General features: G+C 56.2%; 1 protein-coding gene and 1 long non-coding RNA gene across 7 annotated transcripts in view; one reads left to right on the plus strand and one right to left on the minus strand.

The window, feature by feature from the left end:
• Positions 1–12,283, plus strand: part of CAPN8 (calpain 8) — a 43,548-nt gene extending 31,265 nt beyond the window's left edge. The window contains exons 12-20 of one of the 6 annotated variants that reach the window (XR_005362328.1): positions 381–417; positions 3,868–3,933; positions 5,432–5,489; positions 6,257–6,321; positions 9,412–9,480; positions 9,796–9,874; positions 10,329–10,432; positions 11,150–11,208; positions 12,015–12,098. Coding sequence is in view for 3 of the 6 variants with exons in the window: in XM_038542896.1 (XP_038398824.1) it covers positions 381–417; positions 3,868–3,933; positions 5,432–5,489; positions 6,257–6,321; positions 9,412–9,480; positions 9,796–9,874; positions 10,316–10,432; positions 12,015–12,115 (592 nt within the window). In the remaining 3 variants the exon portion in view is untranslated. Of the gene's footprint in view, positions 1–380; positions 418–3,867; positions 3,934–5,431; positions 5,490–6,256; positions 6,322–9,411; positions 9,481–9,795; positions 9,875–10,315; positions 10,433–11,149; positions 11,209–12,014 lie in introns of those variants that run through there. The other 5 variants (XM_038542897.1, XM_038542898.1, XM_038542896.1 and 2 more) reach the window with 5 other exon arrangements.
• LOC111096723 lies at positions 5,216–8,040 on the minus strand. The gene is made up of 3 exons (XR_005362341.1): positions 7,848–8,040; positions 7,460–7,604; positions 5,216–5,896 (listed from the first exon to the last, which is right to left on the minus strand). It is a non-coding gene; the product is annotated as an uncharacterized LOC111096723 (long non-coding RNA).
• Positions 12,284–12,518: the final 235 nt, after the last annotated feature.

The following is a 12,518-nucleotide window of genomic DNA, read 5'->3' on the forward strand; positions in this document are numbered from 1 at the left end:
GGCCTGTAGGCCTGCTGGCTCATTGTCCAGTCACAGTGTCTATAGGGATTCACAGAGCTGGGTCCCCAGGGGAGAAGAGAGTGAACGGGTGAGAAAGGAACTCCTACAGGCAGGTCCCCTGGGGGAACATTTCAGATTTCATGAAGGGCCACTGGGCTGGGCAGCTCTCATCTTAGATAGACCCCGGGAGGGTCGGGTGGGGGAGCGAAGGGAGGCTGTGGGTAAAAATTCAGTTTGTGTGTTTGATGCTAGTAGGGATTGAGGGTCTGGGGTGGGGAGCCAGTCTGTCAGAAGAGTAAAATACTTCCTGAAAGTATCTGGCCATTAGCCGTACTGTTTACTGACTGTTTTTTCTTTTCTCTCCTTGCTTTGTGTTCCAGGGAGTTGGGGGATGGGGTAGCTGGAAACCCACATGAGGTAAGAAATCTTTCAGAATAGCCCGCTCGCAGAGCAGGCATTCATGGTTTCTTGTTGATTTGTAAAAGTCCTTTATATATTAAGGATGATAACATTTTATTCACCAGGGCTACAATATGGCTCTGGCCCTTCTCAATGAAGAGGAGACAGCCACAGGGGGGCCCAGGGCGGGGCCGTCGGTCCCCCACATCCGTGGGCGGGACCCTCAGACAGAGTGGGCCTGTGTGCTTGGGTGGTTCTGTGTAGGACTGAGAAGGCTGTGGGAGGGAGAGGTTCGACCCCCGCTCTCAGGTAATGTGCAGCTTTCAGGGGCAGATGGTGGAAGCACAGAAACCCATGAGGGGAAGTTCATCCAGAGATGCCAGAGATGGATCTGGAGCTGTGTACATGAGGTGTAGGGGTGCTGGGGCGAGCACCCGCTCGGGGGGCCGTGGAGGGGCGAGTTCAGGGCCGATGCTGGGGGAAGCAGTGTGCCGAATGTGGCTTCCTTCACCCACCTGCGTCCTCAGCCTGCCGTCCTCCATCCCGGGTGGCGCATGGGGAGGCAGCACACAAAGGGGCTGCTCCCTGAGTGATCATGCGGAGGCTGCAGGTTCGGGTCCCTGGCTGAGTGAGGTGGGGGACGTGCTGTGTCCTTGGCTCCTATTCCTGCAGGTGCACAAGAAGCTCTGGGGTTCATTCATTCAGTGTTATTTTAACTCCAGTAAATATATGTATACAATGTCTCTTAGCTCAGTTGAGCCTGGGCTTCAGGTCACGAGCTTACTGGACAGAATTGTCTGTCCCAGCCAGACGGCGCATGGCTGTGCCCAGCAGCGGCCCTGCCCGGGTCAGCGCGACAGTGGCCCCGCAGGCGCTTTCTGGGCTGGCGACTCCTGAGGATGGAGCCGCCCCGTCCCCACCCAGCTGTGGGTAGAGGCCCAGCCTCCTCTCTGACGTTTCTCTCACCGACGTTTCTCTCACCGTTGGTGTCAGAAAGGCCCGTGTGCCCGAGTGGAGGGCGTGGATCTTAGCCTGCAATTAGGTGGTAGGAGCTATCCTTCCGATCTCTTTTCTCTTTTCTGGTTTCTGTTAAATCAACCAAAGCCTGGCTCTAGGCCCCCATGCACCCAGTTGGCAGGAGGTCGTTCCTGGTCATGGTGGAGGCTCCCTGTCTCCCCCTCCTAAGTCTCGGGGTTTCCTGAAGCTCCCATCGTTCTGCAGGAAGACTTTTCCTGCGGCAGGTGCTCACAGGCCCTGCTCCCGGGCTGCCCCAGGGCTTCTGCATGAGGTCTGGGGCTCCGACCCTTTGTGAACTAGTTGCTTCCAGGCCTGGTTCCCAGCCTCCCCTTGTGAGGTCCCGCAGAGACATGCAAGGTTCCCAGGATCCTGGGGCCCCCAGGCTCGTGCTCACATACCGACGACGGTATATTCAGGCGGTATGTGAGGCATATTCAGGGGACTCAGGACTCAGAACATGGGGCACCCACAGGCGGACGGCATATTCAGGGGACTCAGGACTCAGAACATGGGGCACCCACAATGCCACAGCGACAAGCCAGATCCCTTTGTGGCAGAAGCACTTGTGCTCTCTGAGCACAGCCGTGAAGTCCACGCAGGGAGCCCTTGAGAACAAGAGCCACCCCACGTTCACCACTGCATCTCAGACACAGGACCGTCCCTGCCACATGCTGGCGTCCAGCAAATCTCTCAAAAGGAACTGGCACTGAGGTTCCACCCACTCCATCACTCGAACACCTTCCCCGTTCCCGTGGTCTCGTGCAAATCTCCTGTGTGCAGTGCTACTGCCTGGGGGCAGAGTGCCTGCCGTGCACTGGTGTGTGCGCACATCCAGTTTTTGTTGTTTTGTTATTTTTGTTATGTGGTTTGTAATTTCACACGCCCTGCCCCAGTTTAATAAAATCTTACCCTATGTCCAGAGTCTGGATGTCCCACTAGACTCTGGCAGGTAGTGTATCGTGTTATAGGAACAAGACGAGGTGTTTATTCTGCGGCACCTCTTGAAAGTCATGTACGTGCGATGACAAGTATTTATCATTTTTCTTCTAAAAAGTGCAGGTGTGTTCTTGGATTGGCTCATCGCATGTGCGAGCGGTAGGGTAGACATCGTTGTCCCCACGTTGTGGATGAGGAGGCGCCCAAGGGTGCAGGTGCAATCAGGCCAAGAACACGTGCTCGGGTTGGTGGACTGAAGGGGAAGGAGTGCATGGGCTACCATTTGGTCTGGCTCCAAAACCTCCTGGCCCGTGGTTCCAGCCTGTTACTTAACACCTTTAAACCTCGGTTTCTGCGTGTGTACAGTGTGGAGGGTAGTGAGACCCTCCCCTCAGAACAGTCCGGAGTAGTAAATGAGTTAATCCATGCAAAGTGCCTGGGTCGTGAGCATCCATCAAACTTTGTACTCCTGTTTGCACTGTGTCACCAGGCTGTGTTGGGCCTTTGGTGCTTTTCCAGGCAATGGTTGTAGACAACAGACTTGGCTTTCTGGGAACTCTCTGGGCCATCTGGGAGGCCTGTGACATCGGGGCAGAGCCTTTGTTGGGCTGGGAAGTCTCTGGACAGATCGTTAATGATTTGTAATTTTTTAAAAAATATTTTATTTATTTATTCATGAAAGACAGAGAGAAAGAGAGAGGTAGAGAGGTAGAGACACAGGCAGAGGGAGAAGCAGGCTCCATGCAGGGAGCCCGACGTGGGACTCGATCCCGGGTCTCCAGGGTCATGCCCGGGCTGAAGGTGGCACCAAACCTCGGAGCCACCCAGGCTGCCCAATGATTTGTAATTTTTTAAAAAAAGATTTTATCTATTTATTCATGAGAGACACACACACAGAGAGAGGCAGGGACACAGGCAGAGGGAGAAGCAGGCTCTATGTGGGGAGCCCAATGCAGGACTCGATCCCAGGACCTCAGGATCACACCCGGAGCTGAAAGCAGATGCTCAACCACTGAGCCATCCAGGCGTCCCTGATTTGTAATTTTGACTGGACTTTGATACATATCAGTGGGCTTCTGCTTCTCTGAGGGGCCCCTGGAGCAGGCCTGGTCATTGAGCCACGAGTGAGGGCAGGGTCCTGGGAGCGGGGGCTGAAGCTGTGGAGGGTCCTCCAGTATCTGAACTCCCACTTCTGCTACTTCTGCGAGGCCATGACCCCAACTATGTTAGAATCTGTGTGTATCTGAGAGTCTGATGAATGCTAAGAAAACACACACCGATGCAATTTCCGGGGCTCATAGACTCCCGGAGGGTCTCTGAGGGGCTGCTGAAGGGCCCATAGGCCAGACAGAGATTCTCTGAAAGCCACTCAGGGCTGGCATGATCACCTTCCCCTCAGAGAGGAAGCCAATGCCTGTACGTGGTGGCAGGTGTGTGGTAGGGACGGGGTGGTGGGTGTGAAAGGTCCTTCATTCTCCCTGCACACCCCCTAACTCCTAATTGTGCTCTCTGCAGCCACACCCCAGCGAGGTGGACCAGGACAGCTGGTTTGGGAGTCTGCTGGGGACACTTGCAGGGAAGGTAGGTGAGGCCATGGGCGGGACGGTGTCCCTTCAGCTTCTATTTTCCGGGTTCTCTGTAAGCACAAAGGACAAGGCACTGCCCCTCCCTACTCAGCCCCCTCCTGTCCTGACTCTGGGCTCCTCCTGCGCTGAGGGCACAGTGACAGGCCCAACTCAGGTGCTAGCAGTGTGTGGCGTGTGTGGTGCTTATGGACTTGGGTGTATTGAACTTCCAGGCCTGTGTGGCCAAAAGTCACCGCAGACTCAGGACTGTGAGTGGCCCCCTAAGCAGCAGACTCAGGACTGTGAGTGGCCCCCTAAGCACCATGAATGTGTCGTCTCTACTGAGATGTACCACAGAGCCTTAGGTGGGTCTCAGTCCGGCTGCTGCAGCAAGTACAGGAAAGGGGCTGCAAACCACAGACACTTGCTTCTCCAGGATCCGGGGGCTGGATGTGCAAGGCCTGGGGGCCAGGGACCAGGGGCCGCAGAGCCTCCCAGTGGGCTGGGGAGAGAGGGGCAAGGGGCCTCTGGGGACCTTCATGAGGGCACTGACCCCTCTGGGGGCTCCAGCCCGTGGGCGCCTCACTGGGCTCAGGCTCCAGCACAGAGATTTGGGGGCACAAACATTGGGTCCTTGTTGCCTTGGCTGCCGAGGGTCTTAGTGATCGAGACCATCAAGAGTGACAAACAAATAGCCTGTGTCCATCGTCACTAGGCACCTATCTCCCTTGCCTGGCCATGTGGGGCCGTGGGTCACTCCCTCTCCCTGCTCTGTGGTCCCAGAGCCAGCCACATATGGCCTCCAGGGGGTCAGGCCGAGGGCTGAACACGGACCCTCAACATCCTGCCCTTCCTGCAGGCAAGGGGGTAGACTCTTTGTCCACAGGCTGTGCACAGGGTCCTGGGGTCTGAGTCTGGGTGCCCGGGTGACTGGCTGGTGAGGCCACTGTACAGACAGTAAGGAGGAGACACGGTACACACGGGCACTTGGAACCAGACCCTCGCCCAGTGCTCTTCTGTGTACTTTGTATGCCTCCTGCCTGAGGCCTGTCCCCATGTGAGAGTTGAAGGCAAACCTCTCCTATGGCTCAGCATTTATCCCAGGTGCACTCGGGAACCTTCCCCAATGTCTCCACTTCTGGTGTGAGGGCTTCTGTGTGGGATGCCACCGGTGAGCAGGTGCTTTGGGGCGAGACCGTGTTAGGTGTCCAATCCCAGTGGCTGGATGGTGGCTTTGAACACGGTAGCTGTGAACCCCAAGGAACCACATCACGATGTATCGTGTTGTCCATGGTGTTTATATGCTCACAAAACCACCATCAGCCCCACCCCAGCTCCTGGTCCCACACCTCGTCACACTCCTGCCCGGCTGTGGGGGACCCTGGGGAAGAGGAGAACTAGAGGTTCTGAGGTAGTCCCAGGACCCTTGGACCTGCTGTCTGGTCCACATCAACCTCACACCCTGAAAACTTGTTGGGACCTGGCGTAACTCCCATTTGGGTTCCTTTTTCCAGGATTCTGAGATCGGTGCCAATGAACTCAGGACGATTCTGAATGAAGTGTTTTCCAAAGGTACATTCTTCCTCAAGCTTTCCAGAAAGTTCCTGGGAGCCTGGGAGAGGTGCAGGGTGCAGGGTGTGGGGTGTAGGGTGGGGAATGAAGGGGGCAAGGGAGGCCAGGAGAGAGCTGTCAGGCCCTCGAGAGACAGGCTGGGGCTGAGCAGGGAGCAGGCCCTGGCCTTACAGTCTCTGCTCTCTGCTCCAGCCCTGGTTTTTGCTGGGAAGGGGTGAGAGGAGAGGGGGCAGCTGCAGGTGTGGGCCCGGTGAGGAGGAGGCTGCGAGGCTCCAAGCAGGTGCCTGCCGTTGAGCAAGTAGTGTGCCACGGCTGTCCTCGGAGCCTGCATTTAGACCCGGCTCTGCCCCTGCTGGTCCGTGGTCTTGCACAAATTATTCCACTTCTCTGGGCCTCTGCTTCCTGACCTACAAATTGGGGATGCTGATTGTCTCACCACATGGGGTGATTCTGAGGAGAGGTGTGTGGGCTTGGAGCGCGCAGCACCTGCACAGTCGGCGGTCCTGCTCTGGGTGGCCCGCATACCAGGTGCTGTGCTAGGGACTCGTGTTACCCCACTTTACTCCCAGCCGGTCCTCGGGGCAAGTGTGTTATGGTTTCATTCCCACCGATGGGGGAGGGACTGGGGCTCAGAGGTCAGCCGGCTGGGCCGCCCAGGGCCTGGTGAGCCGCAGAGCAGGAGCCCAGGCCGCACACCTGCTGCCCAGAGGTTCTGTCCGTCTTCCAAGGACCCTGACTCCCACCCTCTTTTCCATCTGAATGTTCAGAAACAGACATAAAATTCTGTGGCTTCGACATCGACACTTGCAGGGGGATGGTCAGCTTGATGGACGTATCCTTTTGCATGTTGCTGTATTTTCCCTTCCCCTGATTTTGATGCATCCTGACCTTCCCCAGTGAGGGTGGAGGGGATGGGAAGGGACCTCCTTGGCCTGGAGCTGGAGGCTGCAGTGCTAAGGCCACCTCCTTTCACTCCTGCTCCTCCGGGACCTCTATCTCCATCTGCCCCGTGGAGGCAGAGGCTCCGTGACTGTTTCAGACCCATTAATCCAGAGACAGCAGATGCACAGCGCCTGTGCCTCTCTCCTGTGGGTCCCCCCTGGCTCCCACCAGGCTGCCCTCCCTCTGTCTCCTCCCCCTCCCCTCCCTTCCCTCCCCTCAAAGAAACCATCCCTCCCCTGCCCCCCTCTCTCCCAAACTTCTAAACAAGAGATAAAAAGGACCCTTCCCCTCCCAGCAAAAGTCCCTCATCCCCCTCTTCTCAAGGGTCCCCCAAGCCCTCTCTTTTCTCACCTATCCCCTCCCTCCCCTCTCCTCCCCCTCCCCTCCCCATCTCTCTCCTCCCCCTCCCCTCCCCATCTCTCCCCTCCCCCTCCATGTCTGGTCTGTCTCCTGAAGTAACACAGCCCTCTCAAAGCCACTACCTCTAGTTTAGAGTTATCACACAAGAAAAAACCAATTTGTTCTGTCTGACCCAATCTAGCCCTCACTTTACACTGAAGAACATGTAAGAGAGTGTGGAAGGAATGGGGAGGCTGGGGTGTTCTAGGTGACAGGTACCATGTAAGTGCGGGCCCAGAGGGAGAATGATCCGTGCCTAGGATGGGGCCAGGTCACCGTCCTCCATAGTGTGGACAGTGAAGGTGATTTCTTGGAAAAATGGAGGTTTGGAGGGTTCTCCTCCGTGTGAGGATGAGGCCTGAGGCCTCTGGGCGGGGGCATGACTTTGGTTTGCACGGCAGTCATGTAGGAGGTTCTGTAAAGCTCACATGTGCTGATCCCCTAGGGTGTCAGCGATGGAGAGACAGCACTATCCCTGTGGTCCAGAGCCACAGACGCCAGGGTCTTCAGCCCCATGACCCTCTGAGACCGGCGTGCTTAATAACTTAATTCCTGGGCCAAAAAGAAGGGTTATGTATTGATTCACTTTGCTGCAAAATCGCCTGATTTCTGGATCATCTCAAACTTACCAGCGACGTTGCTATGATTTGGGAGCTGTTAGGTCTGTGCTCCCTGCAGCTCCTCACTGTCTGTCCCACCATCTGGATGGTGTGGGTGATGGTTCCGAACCAGGATGTGCAACAGACGGCCACGTAGACTTTGGTGAAAATGACCCTTGATCAAGACACAATTCTCATATCTTACCACAGGCCCATTCAAGGGGCAACTTGATGGGTTTTTATAAATTCACTATGGTGAATTTTGGCAAATATCACCCATTTTAGAGCATTTTCATCACCCCAAAGCAGGTCCCTGCACCCACATTAGCAGTCTCTCCCCATTTTCCCGACCACTGCCCTACACACGCTGATCTGCCTTCTGTGTGCACAGGCTCGCTACCCTGGAGAGCTCACTTACGTGGACCAATGTGCCACGTGGCCTTTTATGTCTGAGCTTTCCACTCGGCACCGTAGTTCAAGTGTGTTAGCGCTTCCTTGTCCGTGGATTAGAAACACGGTTGCTTGCATCCCGCTGCTGGAGATAAGACGCCGACTCAGCTGGTGTGGGACAGAGCACGGTCGTCGCGGGCCCTTCCATCTGGCGCAGGGCCGCTGTGTTGTGGGAAGTACTCTAGAACACACAGGAACCCAGGTTCTGGTCTTAGAACTTTCTTGGTGTATAAACTTGCAGAGAAGTTAGTCTATGCTCTGAACTTCCATTTCAAGTCTTGGAACGTGGGGTGACAAGATGCAGCCCCTATGGTCGCTGAGCCATGGGCAGGGAGACCCAGAGCACCAGTTCTGTCAAGTCGGGGTTTGAGGCTGTGGTATGTCCCACACTTGGTGTGGATCATGGACACAGGAACACATACTTTTTTAAAAAAAATTTATTTTTTACATATTTTTAAAATTTAAATTCAATTAATGATCATATAATGTACTATTGATTTCAGGGGTAGAGGTCAATGGTTGATCAGTCTTATATAACACCCAGTGCTCATCCCATCATGTGCCCTCCTTCATGCCCAATCCCCAGGTACCCTACCCCCCCACCCCCTCCAGTGGCCCTGTTTGTTTCCTGTGATTAAGAGTCTCTTATGGTTTGTCTCCCTCTCTGATTTCACCATGTTTTATTTCTTCCCCTCTCCCCCTAGAATCCTCTGTTTTGTTTCTTAAATTCCTTGTGTGAGTGAGATCATAAGGAACATACATTTTCTTAAAGGAAGAGGTGTACGCTCTTGGGTGTTTGGCTTGTTGGATAAGGTGGGAGGGACGATCTGCCTCACAGTTTTGTGCCTGTAACACACTGGTGGTTATTGATTAGTTGTGATTACGGAGAAAAGGTGCGTTTAGAGCCTTCACTCCACAAGGGTACGGACAGTGCAAAACCAGATCCCCATCATCTAGCGCAGGGCTCCGTTAACACCAGTAGAGTGTTGGCTGGAGGGAGAGGCCCCCAGAACCCCCCATGGCTGAGCAGTGGTCTGCAAGCCAGCCATGTCCCTGTAGGAGCTCTGAGCCGCTTCGTGGCCTGCTGAAAAATGCATGCAGACCCTGCAGCTGAGAATCCCAATCTCGTACTCCTAGAGTCTTTTCTGTGAATATATGTCAGTCTCACCAACGAGTTATTTCAATTACCAGTCATGGAGATTTAAATCTGGAAGTGACCCTCCAGCTCTCCTAGGCCAGCCTCTCAACCACCAGGGTGCCCTGGGGGCTGAATCTGAGGAATGACCTGCTCCGAGGTCTCTGGGCTGGTGACCTGGCCTTGTCTCTGCACCTGCTCTCACAGGGGGGCCGTCGGGGGACCCTGACTCTTTCATTTTAATTTGAATTGGTTTCCCATCACCTTTCCCACCGTGATCCTGGGTAGTGGGGTTCCTGCTAACTGCGGACACGACGTGGGGCGTGTGGGCACTCTCTGTGGGCACAAGAGAATCCGTGTGGGCCGGGGCGTGCGGGTTGGCCTTTACTATGCCTAGAGCAGCGGCACGGGCCTCCTAGGGCTGGCGGAACTCAGGACACTGTGGCTGAAGCTTCGCAAGTACCTGGTAATGCTTCTCTCCCCGTGGGTGCCCTCTGGGCTCTTGTCCCTCCTTGTCTTGTTTCCCACCCAGTCAGACCAGAATCCGAAATATTCAAACCCAGCACAAAACCCGGATGCATAGTTCAGGGGGGACGAGGGGCACCTGTGCTGAGCCCTTCACGGAAGCCCTGCCGTTCAGTCCCATGCTCCCCTTTGTTCTGGAAACTTCTCGGGAGGAGTTAGGGAGGTATCTTTCTCTCGGGGAAGCAGTGGGTGGAGGGCATAGCTCTGGCGGGGCCCCCAGTGGTGTTTTCTCCCTGGAATCTCTGTTCTGCTCCAGGAGATCTACCGGGAGACCAATGACAACCACTCGGGGAGCATTGACACCCATGAGATGAGGACGGCCCTTAGGAATGCAGGTGAGGACGTGTCCTGCAGATAAGGTCTCCACCTGGATGTGCTCATTTTAAATACTCTGAATGGGAAGGTGGCAAATGATTGTCCGCGGTAGCTCTCTTCTGTGGACACCGACGTGATGGCCTGGGCGCCTTCCCTAGCCACATGTTGCCGGGTCCTTTCCCAAGGACCTTGCTGCTCCTGTGGGGGTGCCAGGCTGGAGAGGTCCGGCCCCAGTTTCTCTGCCTTTTCTCGCTGTGGCAAACACCACACGCAGCTGGTGTGGGAGCCTCACTTGGCGCCAGGACAGAGGCTGACCCTAATGGGGGGTATCCGCAAGGATGGCGACAGGGCAGACAGACGCTCTAGTGTCCCGTGGAGGCGGCCTGGCTGCGTCAGCCCCGAGCCTCGCACACACAGAGCCGAGTCCTCTGTGCCACCGTGACCCAGGTACCCCGATGCAGGTTTCATGCTCAGCACCCAGGTGCAGCAGACCGTCGCCCTGCGGTATGCGGACAGCAGACTCAGCATCGACTTCGATGACTTCGTGGCCTGCGTGACCCGCCTGGAGTCCCTCTTCAGTGAGTTGCTCTGTCCCTTGGCCCCACTCATTCCACTGCAGGACAGTGGCAGAGCCAGGCAGGCCCCCTGGGGGAGGCGAGGCACAGCGGGCCACGCCCAGGGTCAGAGGCTGCCCTTTCTTGAAGACTCAACACGCTGCCACGTCAGTTGTTCACCAGTGATGTTGGCTGGTGGTCCCGGCCATGCTGAGTGAGTCCCGCCCACAGCTCTCAAATGTCTGTTATTGTCCGTTCACACTGTGCCTCCGCAGGGATCAGGGGCCGAGCCTGTGTCACCTCCCGGGAGGGGCTGGGTCACCGGGCTGTGGGGGCTCCTCAGGGCAGGGAGAGGCCATCCTAACAGGGAAAGGCGGGGCTGCCAGAGATGGAGCCGAGAGAGTGGTTTACCCACCAAGGGGGAACCGCAGTCTGTGCATAGCGCAGCCCCCCCCCCCGCCCCCCGCCCCTGCCCCGGTGGAGAGAAGGACATTCTAGAGCTGCAGGGGGTGGAGATGGTGGCAGGGAGCATCTTTGCTCACAGCAGCACATTCCCCCACTGGGGCAGGGGGACATATGCCCCCAAAACCACATGAAGTGCTCAATCTACATGGAGCTTCTCAAGTGTCCCTGTAGCCAGGCAGGAGCTGGAGGTCAGGAAAGGGGGCTTGTGGGGGACAGGTGGTCACAGGCAGCTCTTTGGCAGTTCTGAGTCTCATTTCATTCCACTTCTGGTTCCAGAGCTGTTTAGGCTCCTGGACAAGGACCAACGTGGCACCGTCCGGCTCTCCCTGGCTGAGGTAGACCGCTGGGGTTCTGGAGAACTGCTTGTTGATGGGGCTTGGCTTCTGAGGCTTGTTCTCAGTGACCTGTCTCACTTCCGCGGGTGACTGTGCATGTTCTCGGGCCGGCCCTGCGGGGAGAATGTGACAGCCCTGTGGTCTTCCCAACACTCGCGTTGGTTATTACTTTGAAGATAAAGCTGCAGCTGCATTTCAGATTGTATTGGGATGCCAGCCCTTGCTAATTTTTTTTAAAAGATTTTATTTATTTATTCATGAGAGGCAGAGAGAGAGAGAGAGAGAGGCAGAGACACAGGCAGAGGGAGAAGCAGGCTCCTCGCAGGGAGCCCAACGTGGGAGTCGATCCCGGGACTCCAGGATCACGCCCTGGGCTGAAGGCGATGCTAAACCGCTGAGCCACCCGGGCTGCCCCAGCCCTTGCTAATTTGAATGGGATTGTGGGCTGTGGGTTCAGTTTAGTGTCTGACTTCTGGGAGCAGATGTCTTAGATTAATTAACATAGAGAAGGTGATCAGAAATCAGGAACCATGGGGTGGGGGGGGGGTGATGTATCTCCAGTGACCTGGGGAAGATTCCTGGAGGCAAGCAGCTGGGCTACAGCATCAACCCTGAAATCAAAGGTGTGCCTATGTATATACACAGGCACACACGTTTTCTGAAGTCCCTCCTAGGTCCTAAGCCACCTGTCTTTAGGGCTCGTCAGGGTCACTTAACTTGTCTGAGTTAAGCACTTCCAGATGCTTGCTGGAGCTTGGCTGCAGCACAGGCCACGCAGAGCTCACCCTGCTGTCCTTCTGTTGCAGTGGCTGTGCTGCGTGTTGGTCTGACCCAGGTTGTGGCTGCTGGTGTCGCTCCCTGCCAGCCTGCCGGCCACCTCCCCCTACTTTCACAATTCTGCAAGTGAGGACCCCTGAGTGGCAGTCATTGATGGTTTCCTTCTTTCCTGCCCATCGCTGTTCTGGGGGTCCCTGCCTGGCCAACCTGCGCAGTCTGGGGGCCCAGCCTCTCGTTCAGCAGCATTTGAGCTGACCCAGAGCCCAGCAGAAGTCATTAAAATCTGGTCCCAATGGTCCTTGGTTTTGTCTGGTGATGTGCAATGTGGGAAGGGGCTGCCTTTCATGCTTTAGGAAAGAGGTTTTGGAAAAAAGACGGCTGGAGCTGCTGAGGTGGAGGTGTGGGCGGGTCTCTGGGGCGGGTGGGGGAGTGGCCACGGGGGAGCTGCCTTTGGGTCCACAGGAAGGAGGGCTCTAGTCCTCGCAGGGTGGGCGGGGGTGGGCTGCTCGCTGCCCTTCCGAGGAGGAGGGGCC

This window comes from Canis lupus, chromosome 7, assembly GCF_011100685.1.
Source record: "Canis lupus familiaris isolate Mischka breed German Shepherd chromosome 7, alternate assembly UU_Cfam_GSD_1.0, whole genome shotgun sequence".
NCBI lineage: Eukaryota > Metazoa > Chordata > Mammalia > Carnivora > Canidae > Canis > Canis lupus.